This window comes from Atta colombica, unplaced genomic scaffold, assembly GCF_001594045.1.
Source record: "Atta colombica isolate Treedump-2 unplaced genomic scaffold, Acol1.0 scaffold163, whole genome shotgun sequence".
Classification (NCBI taxonomy): domain Eukaryota; kingdom Metazoa; phylum Arthropoda; class Insecta; order Hymenoptera; family Formicidae; genus Atta; species Atta colombica.
This window is the reverse complement of record NW_017259254.1, coordinates 1,631,144-1,646,979: the sequence shown is the minus strand read 5'-3', so window position 1 is coordinate 1,646,979 and position 15,836 is coordinate 1,631,144. Positions and strand designations below refer to the sequence as shown.

Genomic DNA, 15,836 nt, shown 5'->3' with positions numbered 1-15,836 from the left:
TTGAAAAGGTGAGAGGTTACCAGCAATCTATGTATATATGAGTCCCATAGTTGACAAGTGGCATAAGTCCAAAATTTAAAAAAATGCATTTGTTGTAGAAGTAAAAAATATTAAGAATGTTTGTTTTATCTATTAATTTAATTTACTTTTATTTTGTTTTTATGTTACATTATAAATAAAGTGATCGTAAAAAAGCTGGACTTAGGTCACTATTCCAGATATTTTTACGGTCACTTTATTTATGATGTAAAATTAATTTTATTTTTTATGAACATAAAAACAAGATAAAAGTAAATTAAATTGATAGATAAAACAAACATTCTTAATATTTTCTACTTCCATAATAAACCTATTTTTCCTAATTTTGGACTTATGCCACTTGTCAACTAAGAGGCTCATAGATCAAAGATTACATTTTGAGCCTCTAATAATTTACTGACATTCTCTATTAGAGACAATGTAATACTTTTGACCAGTAGTGTATATCAAGAAATTCATTAATGCATTTAAGACTATTCATATTCCATGCCACTTTCAAATTGTAAGAATGCTCAGCAAAGCAAAATGTGTAGTGATCCGTTATTTAATGCATTTAGATTTTTTGTCCTATATGTAATCTCACTTCAAGTTGAAATATATTGTGCACGGAAATTATAGCGGCTGTTAACAGAATTCCAAAAGAGAAAAAAATAAGTGTATTTTTTGACATGTAGTGAATTGATAGAAGGTGCGCCAATAAATTGCACGAAAGTCTTGACGCGATTTGCACGCGGTACGGAAGTAGATATATGAAACGCTCGAGTGCTACGAGCGAGAGTCAGCGTCTTCCTCCGCGTTTACATAAGGCCAACGGATAATTAACATCAATCGCGGCCGCTAACGAATTAATTACCTTGCACGATAGACCGGCACCCATCTCAACGCTAAAAATTATACTCGAGCGCTTCCCGCGCTGTGGGAAGCGACGAACGTTCGACTTGTTTGAATTACTAATGAATCAATAATAATTTTATACCAATTAGTTATAAAAAATTGACAAAAACTACATGAAAACATTTAATCAATGAGTCTACGTGCGTGAATATGGGAATATGATTATCGGAAATTTATCTAAATCAAGTAGTACGTATTTTTATACTCAAAGAAAAACATACAATTGGCAATTATAAAGATGCAACTTTACAAGTTTCACACTCTCTAAATCTGTGGATACTAATTACCCAGTGGCATTGGATAATCAGTGAAGTTCAAGTAAAAAAGAATGAATGTTTGAATATTATATAACTAAAATGATATATGCAGTAATTTCAATCTTCCAATACCATATTCATTAAATTTATGCATTAAAACAAGATTAGTTATAAATCATATAATAAACATTAGTTAGATTAGGGATCTCACATTTCATTCACTGATTACTGTACTTGGCACTGATATCAGTGATTACTCACCGATTCAGATTTAGAAAGTATGGAGACTTAATATAACAGAATATATATGGTTTAACAAACTATTTTATAGTTATTGCATTTTACTGTTATTATCACTGTTTTTTTTTCTGAATGTAGACGTAAATCTGTAAATTAATGTATTATTGTTATTATTGAAATATTATTATAAGAAAATAATCATCATTTAAGTTTTTCCCACTTTAAAATTGCTAAAAATAATTTTAGGACGATATTTACATGGTGTTAAACAAATACGTAGGTTCTTTAATATCTCAAATTCTTGTTATTTGCATGTCATTTTAATATGATACACGAAATATTAGATTTTGACATGAATAATCTTTTACAAATAGATAAATCTTGATGATTGTTACTGAATATGATAACAAAATAATGTTCTTTATTGCTTAAAAACATGTCTAATCAGGAAATAATAGTCTTCATCTTTAAAAAGTACATATGAGACATATATTTATGACATCATTGATATACAATTCCACCGATAGTTAAGTAGAAGATTAATTGGCAATCGAATCCAGAAACGAAGTAGTAAGGTCTTTTCCCCGCTCATGAACCATGAAAATAATTAAGTATCCTGGCACAACGACTACGTTTGGAAAGCGTTATACATACCGATGAGTCTGATTGACAGTGACATAGTTACAGGCAGCCTTGTATTTTAAGTCGCGGCGAAAGAAGTGCGACGATTATGCGTGGACAGTAAATTCTGTTGCGTGTTTCTCGCATTGCGTTATCAACTCGTCAAACATACGTTCCGTTTTTCAGCGATCATCAAACATGCAGCGCAGGCACGTTTTGAAAGACATGTATAATTTAATTTATGCAAAAGCATATGTTACAACTTATAAATAACAAATATGAAAGAATTTCTTTGCTTATTGAGATAAAACAACAAACTTGGTGTGATTATTTCAAAATACTTTTTGCTTTAGCAGAAATCAGCAGAAATTATTCTTATCACGGATAATTTATATTATGATATTTGACAAATTATATATATATATATATATACATATATTACAAGAAAAATAAAATGTATTTGTTAATGCAGATGTAAAAATTACTCGATAAATATTATTTCAATATTCTTAAATTATATGATTTAAAATAATTAATTAGAAGATTTTAATATAAGAAGTAAAATGTTGATTGGAATTTGTTAAGAAAATTACTTAGTGATTCTAATCTTTTAAAATGCTCAATAGTCCTTTATATATAGTAGCAAGAGAATTTTCACAGACATTTATAAATCCAAACAGTACAAAGTTCTAAAATTGTGACATAAGACGTTTTTAAGTCGTCTTTTAAATACAAAAACCGTCTTATGATTCGATTTTAGACACTTTTTGTTATCTGAGAAGTGCTAAAAGTAATTGATTGATTTATGAAGTAATGTATAATACTTATTATATAACATTAAATTATAGTTTAAATTAAATAGGAGGATATCTCTAAAACTCTCTTATGAATGATAGAAGCACTTGCCATGGATTGTGATTAAACTATGTCAGTGAATAAATCAAATTGACAATTATTTACAACCTCGTCTCGTTTCTATCAATCAAAAATTTCGCGGCTCTTTCCAAACACCGCGATGGCATACTGATTGGTCAAGGGTCACTCTCCTTCTCCTTTACCTATCGGAAAGATATCATCATCAAGGCAACAAATTGTAATTGATTCTTCGTTCTAAGCAAGATAATACCAATGCGGGCAACAAGGACGCAAGACAACAAAACATTGCATAACTAACACTGGTCACGCTTCATGGCATGATGCTCCATGTTCGCCCTGTCTTCGTCAGATGTCCGAGATTTTTCCTCGAGAACCACTTTTCATTAGCCGAATCACGGCCAAAATTTAGAGATATTTTATCATATTGATTTAGCGCATTAAAATTGTTGATGCGCTAAATCAGTATGAAAATATCTCTAAATTTGGATTAAAATTGGGATAAAATATCTCTAAAATCTACATCAAGATGTATGTATGTCAGAGAGGATATTATATTTCGTTTCTCAATATCAGTTGGAGAAACATTGGAAAGTCATGTGCGCGATATGGCTTCACATTTTAATTAGAAATTGAGTAAAAATCAAATGCACAACACGTCAATCAGACGATTATACGAAACGCCTGCTTCATCGTCGCTTCTTGCGAGATAAGCGTCCCTCTGGCATGCCGTTTAACTCACGTACGGACATTCGCCGAGTTGATCAAGGACCAATGGAAATTTTCGACGAGACTTTACGGAAGAGAGAACAAGTTCCTCTGCCCTCGAATATACCGGACGAAGGTACTTTACAAAACGTAGATACGGAAACAGTTCTCGCCATGGCAAATTTCAAAGCGTTGAAACATCGTGAAAATACTGAGTAAAATTAATTTATTAATTATACAATAATAAGTTAGAAATGAGAATAAATCAACTAAAATAGAAGAAGAATGATTAAACTTAGATGTTGAAATAATATTTCTATATGTAATTTATTTTAAATATGTTTGCTTTAGATAACTTATGTGAAATTATTGTTATTATTTTTAATTTGATTGTTTATACAAGTTTAAAAGTAATCGGCATACAATTACTTGAAATAAATATTTAAAATAAATTACATAGATAAAATTATTATTTCAACATTTAACTTTGATTGTAATTGACACTTCTCCTTTTTGTTTAAAATTAATTATACTTATTTTATAACTTGACGATTAATTGTGAAGAAAATAGTAATATACAGATAAGCTAGGCAAGATAATTTTTATTTTGAAAAAACCATATTGCAAAAGACAGCTAATGTTTCTATGTAAATCTCTCTATGTAAATAAGATTGCAAGCTGAAAAGCAATAGTTAGTATTACTACCAAATAGCGTTTAATTACTTATAAATAATAAATTACTTATAAAAAATTATGAGTAATTATAAAATAGTTCACAATTTTTAATAATTATATTACACTTTTTATTAGGGCAACAATTGCAAATAATATTTATTATTGTATTAATGACGTTCCAACATTAATAGATAAGTAGATAAAGACAACGCGCGTTTGTCAGCCATGACCAGCGCATTTAAAGCGCATTCAGACAAGTCTTGCCCCGCAGCGCTCTTATTACTCACATTCCTATTAAACTGATGGCTGAGCATATTCTATCTTATATATATAAAATCTATCTTTCTATAAAATCTATCTTATCTATACATTTTATAAAAATATACATAAATAATAAATTTATTTCTTCATTTTTATGCATGACATTCTTCTTAAATCTTTACACCTATTATTTTCATATTGCGTGTTATGTAAATATTTCTTATAATTCCACAATACTATTCTTATTGAAATTATAGTTTTATCTATCGGATAAAGAGAGAAAAAATTTTACAACTCCTAGTAAATACAACAAATTCGCGAGAATGCTAAAATCCATGTACGTGTTAAAGATGATCGATCGGCAGAGACACTGGGTCAGCTCTGATTTCCAAGCGGTTTAACACGCCGAACAATACAAGGTGTCATGAAAAGCGTACTCCGGCGTGTGCCTATGCGCGAGAGGTCGACGAAAGACAAGTGAGGTGAGCGAAATGTGTGTCACGCAATCGAAGTACAGCGCAGCGAAATGCGAACCGCCGCTAACACTCGCTTATCCTCTCATTGTCATTCGGCGTGGTGTAAAGCGGCCGGCAACGGGTGCGAGAGGACGACGCGATAGAACTCGTCCATCGCAACGCATAAACTCAAACGTGACCAATCATTGTGCTCGTCTCGATGCGAATAAACCGCAGAAAGCGCTTCGCGGTCTCGATAAGGCGAGCGTCGTGCGAGATAAACTCTGGCCTAGTTTTCCGCGGAATTAGAAGAGCGGTATGTAAAAATGATTAAAAGATATACATATAATTCAAAGATATAAAAAGAAAATAAAAAAAGTTGCTACTAAAAAAAAATTTGTAGAGAAATGCTTAGAAGCGAAAGCGAAAGATGTTACATAGATATAAAGAGGGCAATAGAAAAATTGCCCTATTGATAAGATGCGATAAAATGGGTAATGGTCCATGAAATTTAAACGTTTAAATAAGATAGATAAGCACATTCTAGCGTAAAGTAAACGTTGTTATTTTTAGCTTAAATGATACGTTCGATTTATTTTGATATGTCTCTAGCATAAACGATTTGATTAAAATTCGTCATGAATCAGACTCCTAAAAATTTCATCGAGTATTTTCACCGAGGATATCAATATATCAAAAGAATGTGATGCAATTTCGACATTTCTTCTCTAAAACGTTATTTCCGTCCTTGAAATTATGTAAAACAAAGTTTAGTCTACTAATATTTCCTTATAATGAAATCAGTTCCATCCATTTTCAAATAAGAATGTTTATAAAATATGATTTATTTTGAATTTTAGTTATCGACTAACATGAAGTTAAGCCTTCCCTTTTTTATTTTTTCAAATTAATATATTATCTTTTTCTAAAAAAATAATATAATAATACATTCCTATTTTATTAAAAAAAAATTCTTACTAATTGTCTTAAGTAAAATAGAAATATATAACTTAATTATTTAAATAATATATGCGTAATATTTTATAACGTTATAAGTGTAAATCTTTTAATGGTGTTTGCGCTAAATCATATAAAATTATATGTGAAAAGAACATTGACAGTTTTCTTTATCTTATATGTATTAATCTTCTTCTGATGTTTATAATAGAAAAATATTACGAATATGCATTTTTTTTTAAATCTCAAGCTAAAATTTTTTTCAATTTAACTTACTTTGCGTAACATGCTGTATGATATAAATACATAATAATTTTAAATAATTTTTTCTTTGTTTTGATAATCAGACAATTCCATACACCTGATTTCATACATCAATAATTAATCTGGTAATTCAAACACCTTTATTTTCCTTGTTTCAGAATAACATTTGCAACATGTGCGTGCGTGTTTTATTTCGTGTCCTACATAAAGTACGTGACGATTCATCATAATTGGCCTATCGTTCAGCGACACGCACTTTTTCATTTCACAACAAGCTGTTTATAATTCTGCAAACATCTGCACAAATTTTGCCCGCGCAGATCGGCCTTGCGCATCGTCTGCGTGTCCGTTTGAAGGCAATACTGTTTTGCCGATATATCGATTTCAAGCTGATTTGTCATTACCTTCTCGATGAATCTATGAAGGTAAACGCAGCAATATTATATATGAATAGTAACTTCACGGCGACGTGAAACCGTTCTTGCTTTCACGCGTGCGATTCGCCGCCATGGTTCTTCCGTTCATGCACTACGAGTATTTCGCGCGCGTGATCGGGGCAGCTGTAGCAACGCGTATGCAGGCACTTGTTGCAACAAACGTCATGCCTGAGGCGATAACCAAAGCATGAAAATATTTTAGGTTCTCTTTTCGCTTTTGTGCATCGTTGACACCTCGTGAAATATTCCCTATTCTCTATAATCCATATTTGTTAACGAATCCTAGGTGAAACAGGCACAACTGTTTTTTCTGCCTGGTTATAAAGCTTATAAATATGTTAAATAAAAAAAGCATTTACATGCATGGAAAGAATAATAAAATATCAAAAAATAAAGCTATAAATAAGAAAAATAATTTTGTCATCAAAATAATTATGTAAAAAACATTTAAGCTGCTTGAAGATAATGCTGCAAAAAGTTTTAACTTTCTAGCAATTTAAGCATCCTACATAAATATTTTAATTATATAATTATAATTATTTTAATTTGGTCTAAAGAAAATTATTTTCAGATCTGTATCTAACTAAATTTTTAGATGTTTCTGCAAAACTATTCTTTTCGTGTAAGAATATTAAAAAGAAGAAAGTGGCAGAAAAAATATCTTAAGAGTATAAATCACACCAATTGAATTCACATTAATTTAAAAAAACGAGAGAATTGGCCATTAGCCATGCACGTATGATATGTGTAAGAGCGTCTCTTCACGTCATAACAGAAATCATTTTAACAATCGCATTACCTCGTAACAAATCTGCTCTACGTGTGAGAATTCGCCGGCATGGTTGTTATCAACTGGAAAAGCAGGTAAGAGGATTTTCTATTCCTGGATATCAACTACGTATTTATAGTATGTTCCGGAAGCTCTCCTGGATATTTATAGATCGGTGATCATTCTGCTTCCTTTTGCCAGCAGTACCAGTAGGCGGATAAGAAAGCTAGTATGGGTCGCCGCGGAAAACGAGAAAAAGGAGAGCTACATGTTTTGCTGTCTTAAAAAGCAAAACGTTGGCAATGAAATATCGTAGAACAGGATCGCCCTGTTTTGCATAAATATTATGATAGAGAATGATTTTTTCATGTAGACGACGTCGCCTATCTACGACATACGCAACACATCACCGTTCTTAATCATTCATTCAGAATGGAATTCATTACTCTAGGGAATGAGAAGGGGATAGTCGGAAAACTGTTAATAAATTAAAAATTGTACATCTGAAATTTCAAAAAATGCGAACAAATGTAACTAGACGTTCCTTTCTCCGCCAATTGCGGCTAATCATAATTTCTATCAGGAGAATCGACTTACGGAATACTTATAAGTATACACGCTCTCGTTTGCACACTACCGCGAAAGATTTTCTATTTCTGGACATTCCTGCGTATTTATAGACTAACCGTTGTCGTCTTTCCTTTAACTACTGTAGTGTTGTGGTATAACGCGCATAGGAAAGCGAGATCTTACGTGAAAGCCGTTAAGGCTGTTTCCACCGAGGCGCGTACGGAGAGAAACTGAGATCAGGGAGCATCCACCAATACCACACAATGTGTAAAGGTCGTAGAAATGTCAACAAACGGGCTTAAACAAGGACACCATGAATGGCAATAGGATAAGTGCTATTATGCATTTTTGTAGGCATTGTAAAACGCGCGAAATTGCATTACTCTTAATATGCTATTATATTATTTAAATTGATAATTTTTTTAAACATACATATTTAGTAGCTTTGTTAAATTTTATAAAATATGTAGAGAAAAGTTAATTTTTACATACATATACTATAACTAATTATTTTCAATTATTTACTCTTATATTTTTAGTATAATTATATAAAAATATATATAGCGAAATTTTATAAATGTTTTACATCTATATATATATATATATTAGATTTTTTAAATAATAAAAAAAATTTAATATAAATTTTAATATTATATTTAACAATAGAATAAATAAAAGAATAATTTAATTTGTATAACGTTCGTTAATATTATATGTTTCTCCGCGATCGAATCATTCATATAACTAGTAGTAGTTAATGCCATGCGAACGACTTAGAACATAATTAACACATTCGTTTTATGGTTTCTCCGGTTATTATCCAGACAGATAAGAGGAGAACTCGCTTGTATTGTATGTAGAAATGTGTTATGTATATAACCTTTTTATTTAAAAATAATGAAAATGTTGTACATATTCTTCTTCTTTCTTTCATTTATTATTTTAGCAAGCATAATGAGATAAAATTTTTTCATATTTCATTTTACGATTAAGAAATTATCATGAGAAGCAATTGTTGACGTACGATATTTTCAAGATAGATTTTTATTTAATCAAGTGTTTCTGTTTGTCGTTTTTACTGTAATTTTTTAATTCTATCATTATTACACTCATATTACACTCAAATATTTTAGATCATTTTCATCGAAAATATATATTATCATACTTTCATATCTACATCATATTCTAAAAAATTTCCACGTTGCATAACATTTAATTTCATACATAATTGTTGACTGAATCGCGTAGACGCTCTCGACAAGCATTGATGTTACCGATTACACTGATTTACGAGAATGATTATATAATGACTTAAAACAAAGAAAAAAATGGAAAACTTGGAATAATAATTTCATAGTATAAATGCTTAATATTTATACTATAATTAAAATAAAAGCAAAAAGTTTTTTTAAAACATTTAATATTATTAATAGCAGTTTGCAACAGTAACGCAGAATGTATCCAGAAATATTAATTAAAAGTATATAATATCAAAAATTTATATTTAATAAATAATTATGATTAATAATTAACAATAATATCTAATATCTGTTGTTATTTTTATCGTTTCAAAAGATATACATTAGATAGAACAATGAAATCTTACGTCGTTAATCAATTTTCCTCATCGCACTCCCTACAAATTAAATAAAAACACCTGCGAGAGATGTCACGTAATTTATATATGATTTCACATTCATTTAGAAAACACAACTTTAATAATACTACACTCTGAACATATGATAGGTTTACATATGCGAGTGGCTCGATTAAACACGTGCCAGACTGATGTTGTCATGTTAATCCTTCCAGCATAAACTTTGCCATTGTTACATTGCATGGCAGATAACAGACGCGCGAGCCGGCGGGGCTGTAGTAGTGCAATAATTTTCAGTGGCGATATATTCTGGACACAGCGATCATGCGGTGCCGCTACGTTTTAAAATCAACGTATCGGTAACCTTATTTCCTTAAAACGCGCAAGAAATGCTGACCGAACGCCACTTCTGTGCTAGCGGGTTTTACGTGCTTCGCTACTGTGGTTCAAACGAATCGCGTTTTCTGTATTGACTGAAAATTTGGGACACTTCTGATATTTCGATTTTACTACAAACCGGCAATGATAATTCTTTGACGGGTTTCGAAACACGCAACGGATTAATTATAGAACTATTGGACGTTCTTGATTGATACGCAAATTCTAGTATACTTAACGGTCATCTTCCTGTTTTCAACACGATTATTTGCCAAATTCTTACTTAAGGATATTTGTTCTTACCTCCTTCTGTGAAACTAAGCTATAAATCGAGAGCGTGACACATTAAGTTGAAAGTTAAATGTTGCACAACGATCAGCCGGTCATTATAGCGCAATGTCTTCATCTTACTGACATACTGACAATATGTAGTCTACATGTCCAGAAGTCTAGACATCTAGACATCTAATTTCATGAATCATTCTGTACCAAAAATATGACAAAATTATCTTGATCTTCGAATACAATCCGATGTTCTTTGACTTTATATCACGAAACTGCTACGTTTTGCAATGATCGTGTAATCGCGATGCTAACAATCGATTCGAATTTTCCAGTTCAGTTTAATATACTATCATCATAATTTATAAACTTTGGCGAAAGTAAAATTAAATCTTGTGATCTTTCGAGGTACGATTGTAAATAATAAAAAAATTGGGAAAAGCAAATTACTCACATGATAACAAAAATTAAGATCAAAGCTAAATTATAATTACGAGAAGAATATTGCCTAAAAATGAAACAATCGATGTATTTACATTCGATTTGAATTGAGAAATACGCGGAAAGCAATTCTTGCCAAGGCTCTACGCATCTATTACTACGGTCTCACTTGTCAGCTGCCAGCGAATTGACAGCTTTGGTGCCTACATCAAGCGCAGACCGCAAAAAAACACATACATTCATTCAGCATATTGAAACGAGTTGGAGAATGGCGAGACTTACTTGATTAGAATCCTCCAGAAGCAGCCAAAGCTAGAGCCGTTCGGCACTTCGCTCGCGTACGATATGGTCATTTCCTGTCTGATTGCGCGCGCGCAATCCCTTTCCTAAGTCACTACCCTCTTCTTTCTTCTTCAACTCGGTCTCTTCTTTTATAGACGATCTGGTCCTCGTACCGTGTTGATGATGTTTCCGGTGAAGCTGCACACTCGCGCACATGCGGCGCGCGGGCCACTGATGTTCTATCCAATGTTTAGCTAATTTAATTTCAAAGTAGACACCAGGAGATCGGCATCGGGATCTACCTAGTTGCTCGCGATAGGTTTACCATGAGGAAGATCTATAATACGCGAATGGTTAAAACCAGCTGACCAGGCGGATCGACTGTCTACTGACTGAGCTCCACTAAGGACGGCGGGACCAACAGAGAACGGGGCCCGGCTGTGCCACCTCCACCTGGAAACCAGGGATGTGAGAGTCACCTGCAGAACCCATTTCGCACTGAACCTGCTTCGAGTATTTTCAAGTATAAGGATCGAGCTTTTCTTTGGACAGAAAGAACTGGACAGAAAGAAGCAAGCAACAAAATGTTTTGCAAAAAAACTTTTGCGAAACATCATTTTGAAGGCATCTTTTGATAAATTATTTCTGAAAGCGACATTATGCAAACTTCGAATTTTCATTGAACTAGAAATATTAGACATTGAATATAGACTGTTTAAACTGATTGATTATATTATTCCATCAAATATTTATCTTCCTTATTTTTCAATCTTATCAATGGATACCTGCAAATTTTATATGCACCAAGTAAATTTTATAAGCATAACATAACAGCAAACATCGAAAAGATCTTACAAGAGATATTTGAAGTATCAATCATGGGAAAATCATAATGAAATATCGTGTAAAATCAACATATTTTCTATTATAAAGCTATCATGATTGAGAAATAAAGTGACAGAAGATCAATTGCATGTTGGGTAAACTATCGATTTAACGTATATCTTGAGATATCATAAGTTAATAGATAGATAGTAAACTTTAAGTGATAATTCCATTTCTATGTTTGTCGTATTCATTAAATAGCGCGCCGTCCTATCGAACTAAATGTTGTTTCGGAGTCACCCTAAGTCATGTTTTATCTGAAATCAGCTAGGAATTTATGTAACTTTGTTGCAACCATCTGTGACATACGGTTTACACGGAATTCCTCTTTCAAAATCAATCGACACGCCTAGCCTTTCAAGTGGATCTGCGACAAGTAAAAGGGAAATGGTTTAAAGTGCCGCTCTCGCCTCCTCAGCAATATTACTATCAGAAGTTTCCACATTTCATTACTCTTTGCACACCGGTTTTTTTTCATTGTCCCCTCCTTTATATATTCATCGACTGTATCATTATCATTAGTGTATCTAATTACGGTATATATGACAATAAATATGCACGATTGTGTATTTCGTTACGCGATGCTTCGTTCCTCCAAGGATAGATCGGACATTCTTACGGCCCTGTGCGGTCGTTCAAACGCAAGTGGTTGCAGATATATTCGCAAGTACTGAGCACTTCCAAAACGCCATCTTGCGCACAGTTTTCGCATCCTTCTCTCACCTTGCCATGGCCTAGCCTGCGGCGTAATAATGGCCTTCTGGTACCATCCACCGGTCACCTTTCGCTCACGCGCCGTGAACACGATGACGTGCTCTCTTACCGCTTTCTGGAAGTGCCAATGATATTTATGCAACGGGAAAATCCGAAAATATGAAGCCGCAGTTCAGCGAAAGGCTTTACTCGGAAGTAATAGGAGATTCGAGTTGCGCCAACGAAATGTCATGTATGCCAGATATTGCCAGGTGTTATAAAATAGGTTGACGTCAACTCATCGGGTTTGAGGATTTTAGGATCTAAAAGATCTGGAAATCGTCAAAGAACAACGTCATTCTCGAGGACCATTCCAGCGATTCAAAATATTATGAAATTCGAGAGAATATAACATAATTCGGAGAATCTGTTGGTAATCTTCATCCAGATTCATATAAATTAGCAATCGGAGCATTCGCGGTTGCCGTACGTCACTCTGGACGAGTCGGATAAAAATTTAGTTATGGTAAATGGTTTTGCGGTGCCGATTGTAACGGTACGAAGTACTAGGACAAGCTACGTATAATTTATTACACTCGTATTTTTATACAAGAATCGTATTTTTACAAGAAATTAAATACGTTCACAAGATCCCTTCTCACGCATTACTCAAACTATTTGATTTTTATATCCTTTTGCACTTTGTACACATAGTTCGCTGAAGCTTGAAACAGCTTTTTCTCGTTTTCAGTTATGTGCATTCGTACAATCTGTGTGATACCATTTTCGCCAATCGCGCAAGGTAGAGACAAGAACATCTCGTAATTTACGTCATGATGACCCTAAGAAGATAATTTTGATTAATATAGAACATAATAGTTTTGCATACAGCAATATTAATTTTTTTACGTATTACATTTTATTTTTATTTTTGAAAATAAAATACAATACGCGCGTGTTACTACATTTGATGATCAATCCAAAAATATTTTATTCATGAATTGTATCAGCTAATATTTAATATCACGAATTTTTTATTTTCAAAAATTGTAAATTAATTGCAAATATATAATTTTTAATATTTATACCTGCACTAAGGTCGAAACTGACATAATAGTTTGTGAATTGCGTAATATAGCTGCTATGATGTCGGCTGCAGAAAGTCCAGTGGCTGTATTTGAGTATCCTTTCAGACAACGCACTATGGAACCTCTAAAAAATAAAAAATATTAAATTCTTACAAAAATTAAATATTACAAAAATTCTTTTTAATTGAAATTGAAGTTATTGTTTAATTATACACATGTACAATTGTAATTGTTTGCTGATTTTGTACATTATAATATAATTTATTTAAATATTATTTGTAGAATGTATAAATCTAAATTATAAATTAAATCTTTATAAAAGAAATTCAAGTGTTTGCAAATACGCTATCCGACGAGTATGTAAAAAAACTAATAATTTCTCTGTTCATTTAAAATGATTGAACTTACAGTTTCACTACATATTTTGATATTTCGAACCATTTTTCATCATCTGTCTCGAGACCGATATTCGGGATAACATCGCGGAACTGCACTCCCGCAACGTTCACTCCGGACCAGAGCGGAACTAGGAAACATCGAATGATAGATCGCTTAATGCGTAACGTCGCCTTTCTCCTCGTGTCAAATGTCACACATCGATCGATAAAGCTTACCCATACTGAGTCCATGTTCACCAATCATGTACGCTTGGACCGAACTCGGTGCTATTTCTAATCGATCAGCAATCAAGTAGCGAAATCTTGCGCTATCCAGATGAGTTCCACTACCAATTATCTGATGGGCCGGAAGTCCACTTAATTTCCAGGTAATCCATGCCAAAATATCCACTATAAGAAAAAAATCACATTTATAATTTATCAAATTTTTGTGTATAGACATTATAGACTTATTAATAAGAAGCTTTTACTGTTTATTTAAATAAAGACATCTTTTCAATTTTTATCAAATATTATATTACTCATACTATATGTAGAAAAAACTATATTGAGAAAAAATGATTTTTTTCTCAAGATATTTTTTTAGGGAAATATCGAATAAATATTTAATTTGCAACATTTGAAATTTTTAATACTATATTTATAATGTTACTTTCATTAAAACTTTCTTTGTTTCTTATATAGTAAATAATTATTATAGTAAATACAATTTAATATATTAATTTTAACCTGGGTTGCTAATGACAACAAACACCGCATTTGGACTAAAATTTGCTAGAGATGGTATTATGTTTTTCAATATTTCTGTATTTCTCTTCACCACATCGAGTCGAGTTTCATCCTTCACTGGTCGTATACCCGCGCAAATAGCTACGACTTTCGAATTACTTGTCACACAAAAATCTACAAAAAAGATATTTTTGCGTCTTAAATAAATGTCGTAAATAAATGTGTTGCGTCTTAAAAAAATTGTTGTACATAGAAAATCAATTAGACTTTCATAATATTTTTGTAACATATATAGTTACGATTATAATATATATTTGCACATGAACAAATAAATCTATGATTTTTGCATAACTAATACATATTCAATGAATCCATTACCTGTATCATACTCGATCTTTGGATCCCCTATAAATACAGAACCATGGTTGTAGTCCATTCCTTCGCCTTCCAGTTTTTTAGGAAAAACATCTACCATTGCGATATGCGAAGTAATTCGCTAACATTTAATAAAATAATAATACAAATTTACAAAATAATCATTAAAAATTTAAATTTTAATATTTCCACCGTTTATTTAAAACACAATGGACGCTGTATAAAATATTATACATATAATGAAAATATGCATTATAATGTTTATGCATTTTCTTTGATTGTATTTATAATATACAAATTTTTATTTTAATTTGAAATAAAGTAAATTCAATAAATAATTATAATTCAAACTGTATTTAAAATTCCAACTCCATAAAAAATTTAAAGGAGTGAACTACCTGAAAAAGAAGTGAATTTGCAAGGGCAACACCGATCATACCAGCACCAACAATAGTTACTTTATGGCCACAATCTCTAACTGGTTCCGACATCTTACATAAGAGTTCTTCTCGCAAGCATGGCGAACTAGAATTCAAATAATTTGCTTTTCTTTAATATTTCGGCAAAATATTATATTGTAATCCTTCAAGAAATTATTTTGTATATTTAAAATTAGCTATCTAAAAAAACTGATTATTAATTTCTTCGAAAAATTCTTTAGTAATTAT

The 15,836-nt window shown here is 31.9% G+C and overlaps 2 protein-coding genes across 2 annotated transcripts in view; both read right to left on the bottom strand.

Moving 5' to 3' along the window:
* LOC108686001 overlaps nt 1-11,376 on the bottom strand; it is a 49,797-nt gene extending 38,421 nt beyond the window's left edge. Inside the window, exon 1 of the mRNA XM_018191031.1 lies at nt 11,001-11,376. Within this exon, the coding sequence (XP_018046520.1) occupies nt 11,001-11,071 (71 nt within the window). The 5' untranslated portion in view covers nt 11,072-11,376. The remainder of the gene's footprint in view (nt 1-11,000) is intronic.
* Nucleotides 11,377-13,252: 1,876 nt separating this feature from the next.
* The window catches only part of LOC108686035 (L-lactate dehydrogenase-like), a 3,185-nt gene continuing 601 nt past the window's right edge, over nt 13,253-15,836 (bottom strand). Inside the window, exons 2-8 of the mRNA XM_018191078.1 lie at nt 15,567-15,693; nt 15,172-15,289; nt 14,794-14,967; nt 14,281-14,454; nt 14,075-14,192; nt 13,667-13,790; nt 13,253-13,420 (exon numbers count right to left, since the gene is read on the bottom strand). Of these exons, the coding sequence (XP_018046567.1) occupies nt 13,253-13,420; nt 13,667-13,790; nt 14,075-14,192; nt 14,281-14,454; nt 14,794-14,967; nt 15,172-15,289; nt 15,567-15,693 (1,003 nt within the window). The remainder of the gene's footprint in view (nt 13,421-13,666; nt 13,791-14,074; nt 14,193-14,280; nt 14,455-14,793; nt 14,968-15,171; nt 15,290-15,566; nt 15,694-15,836) is intronic.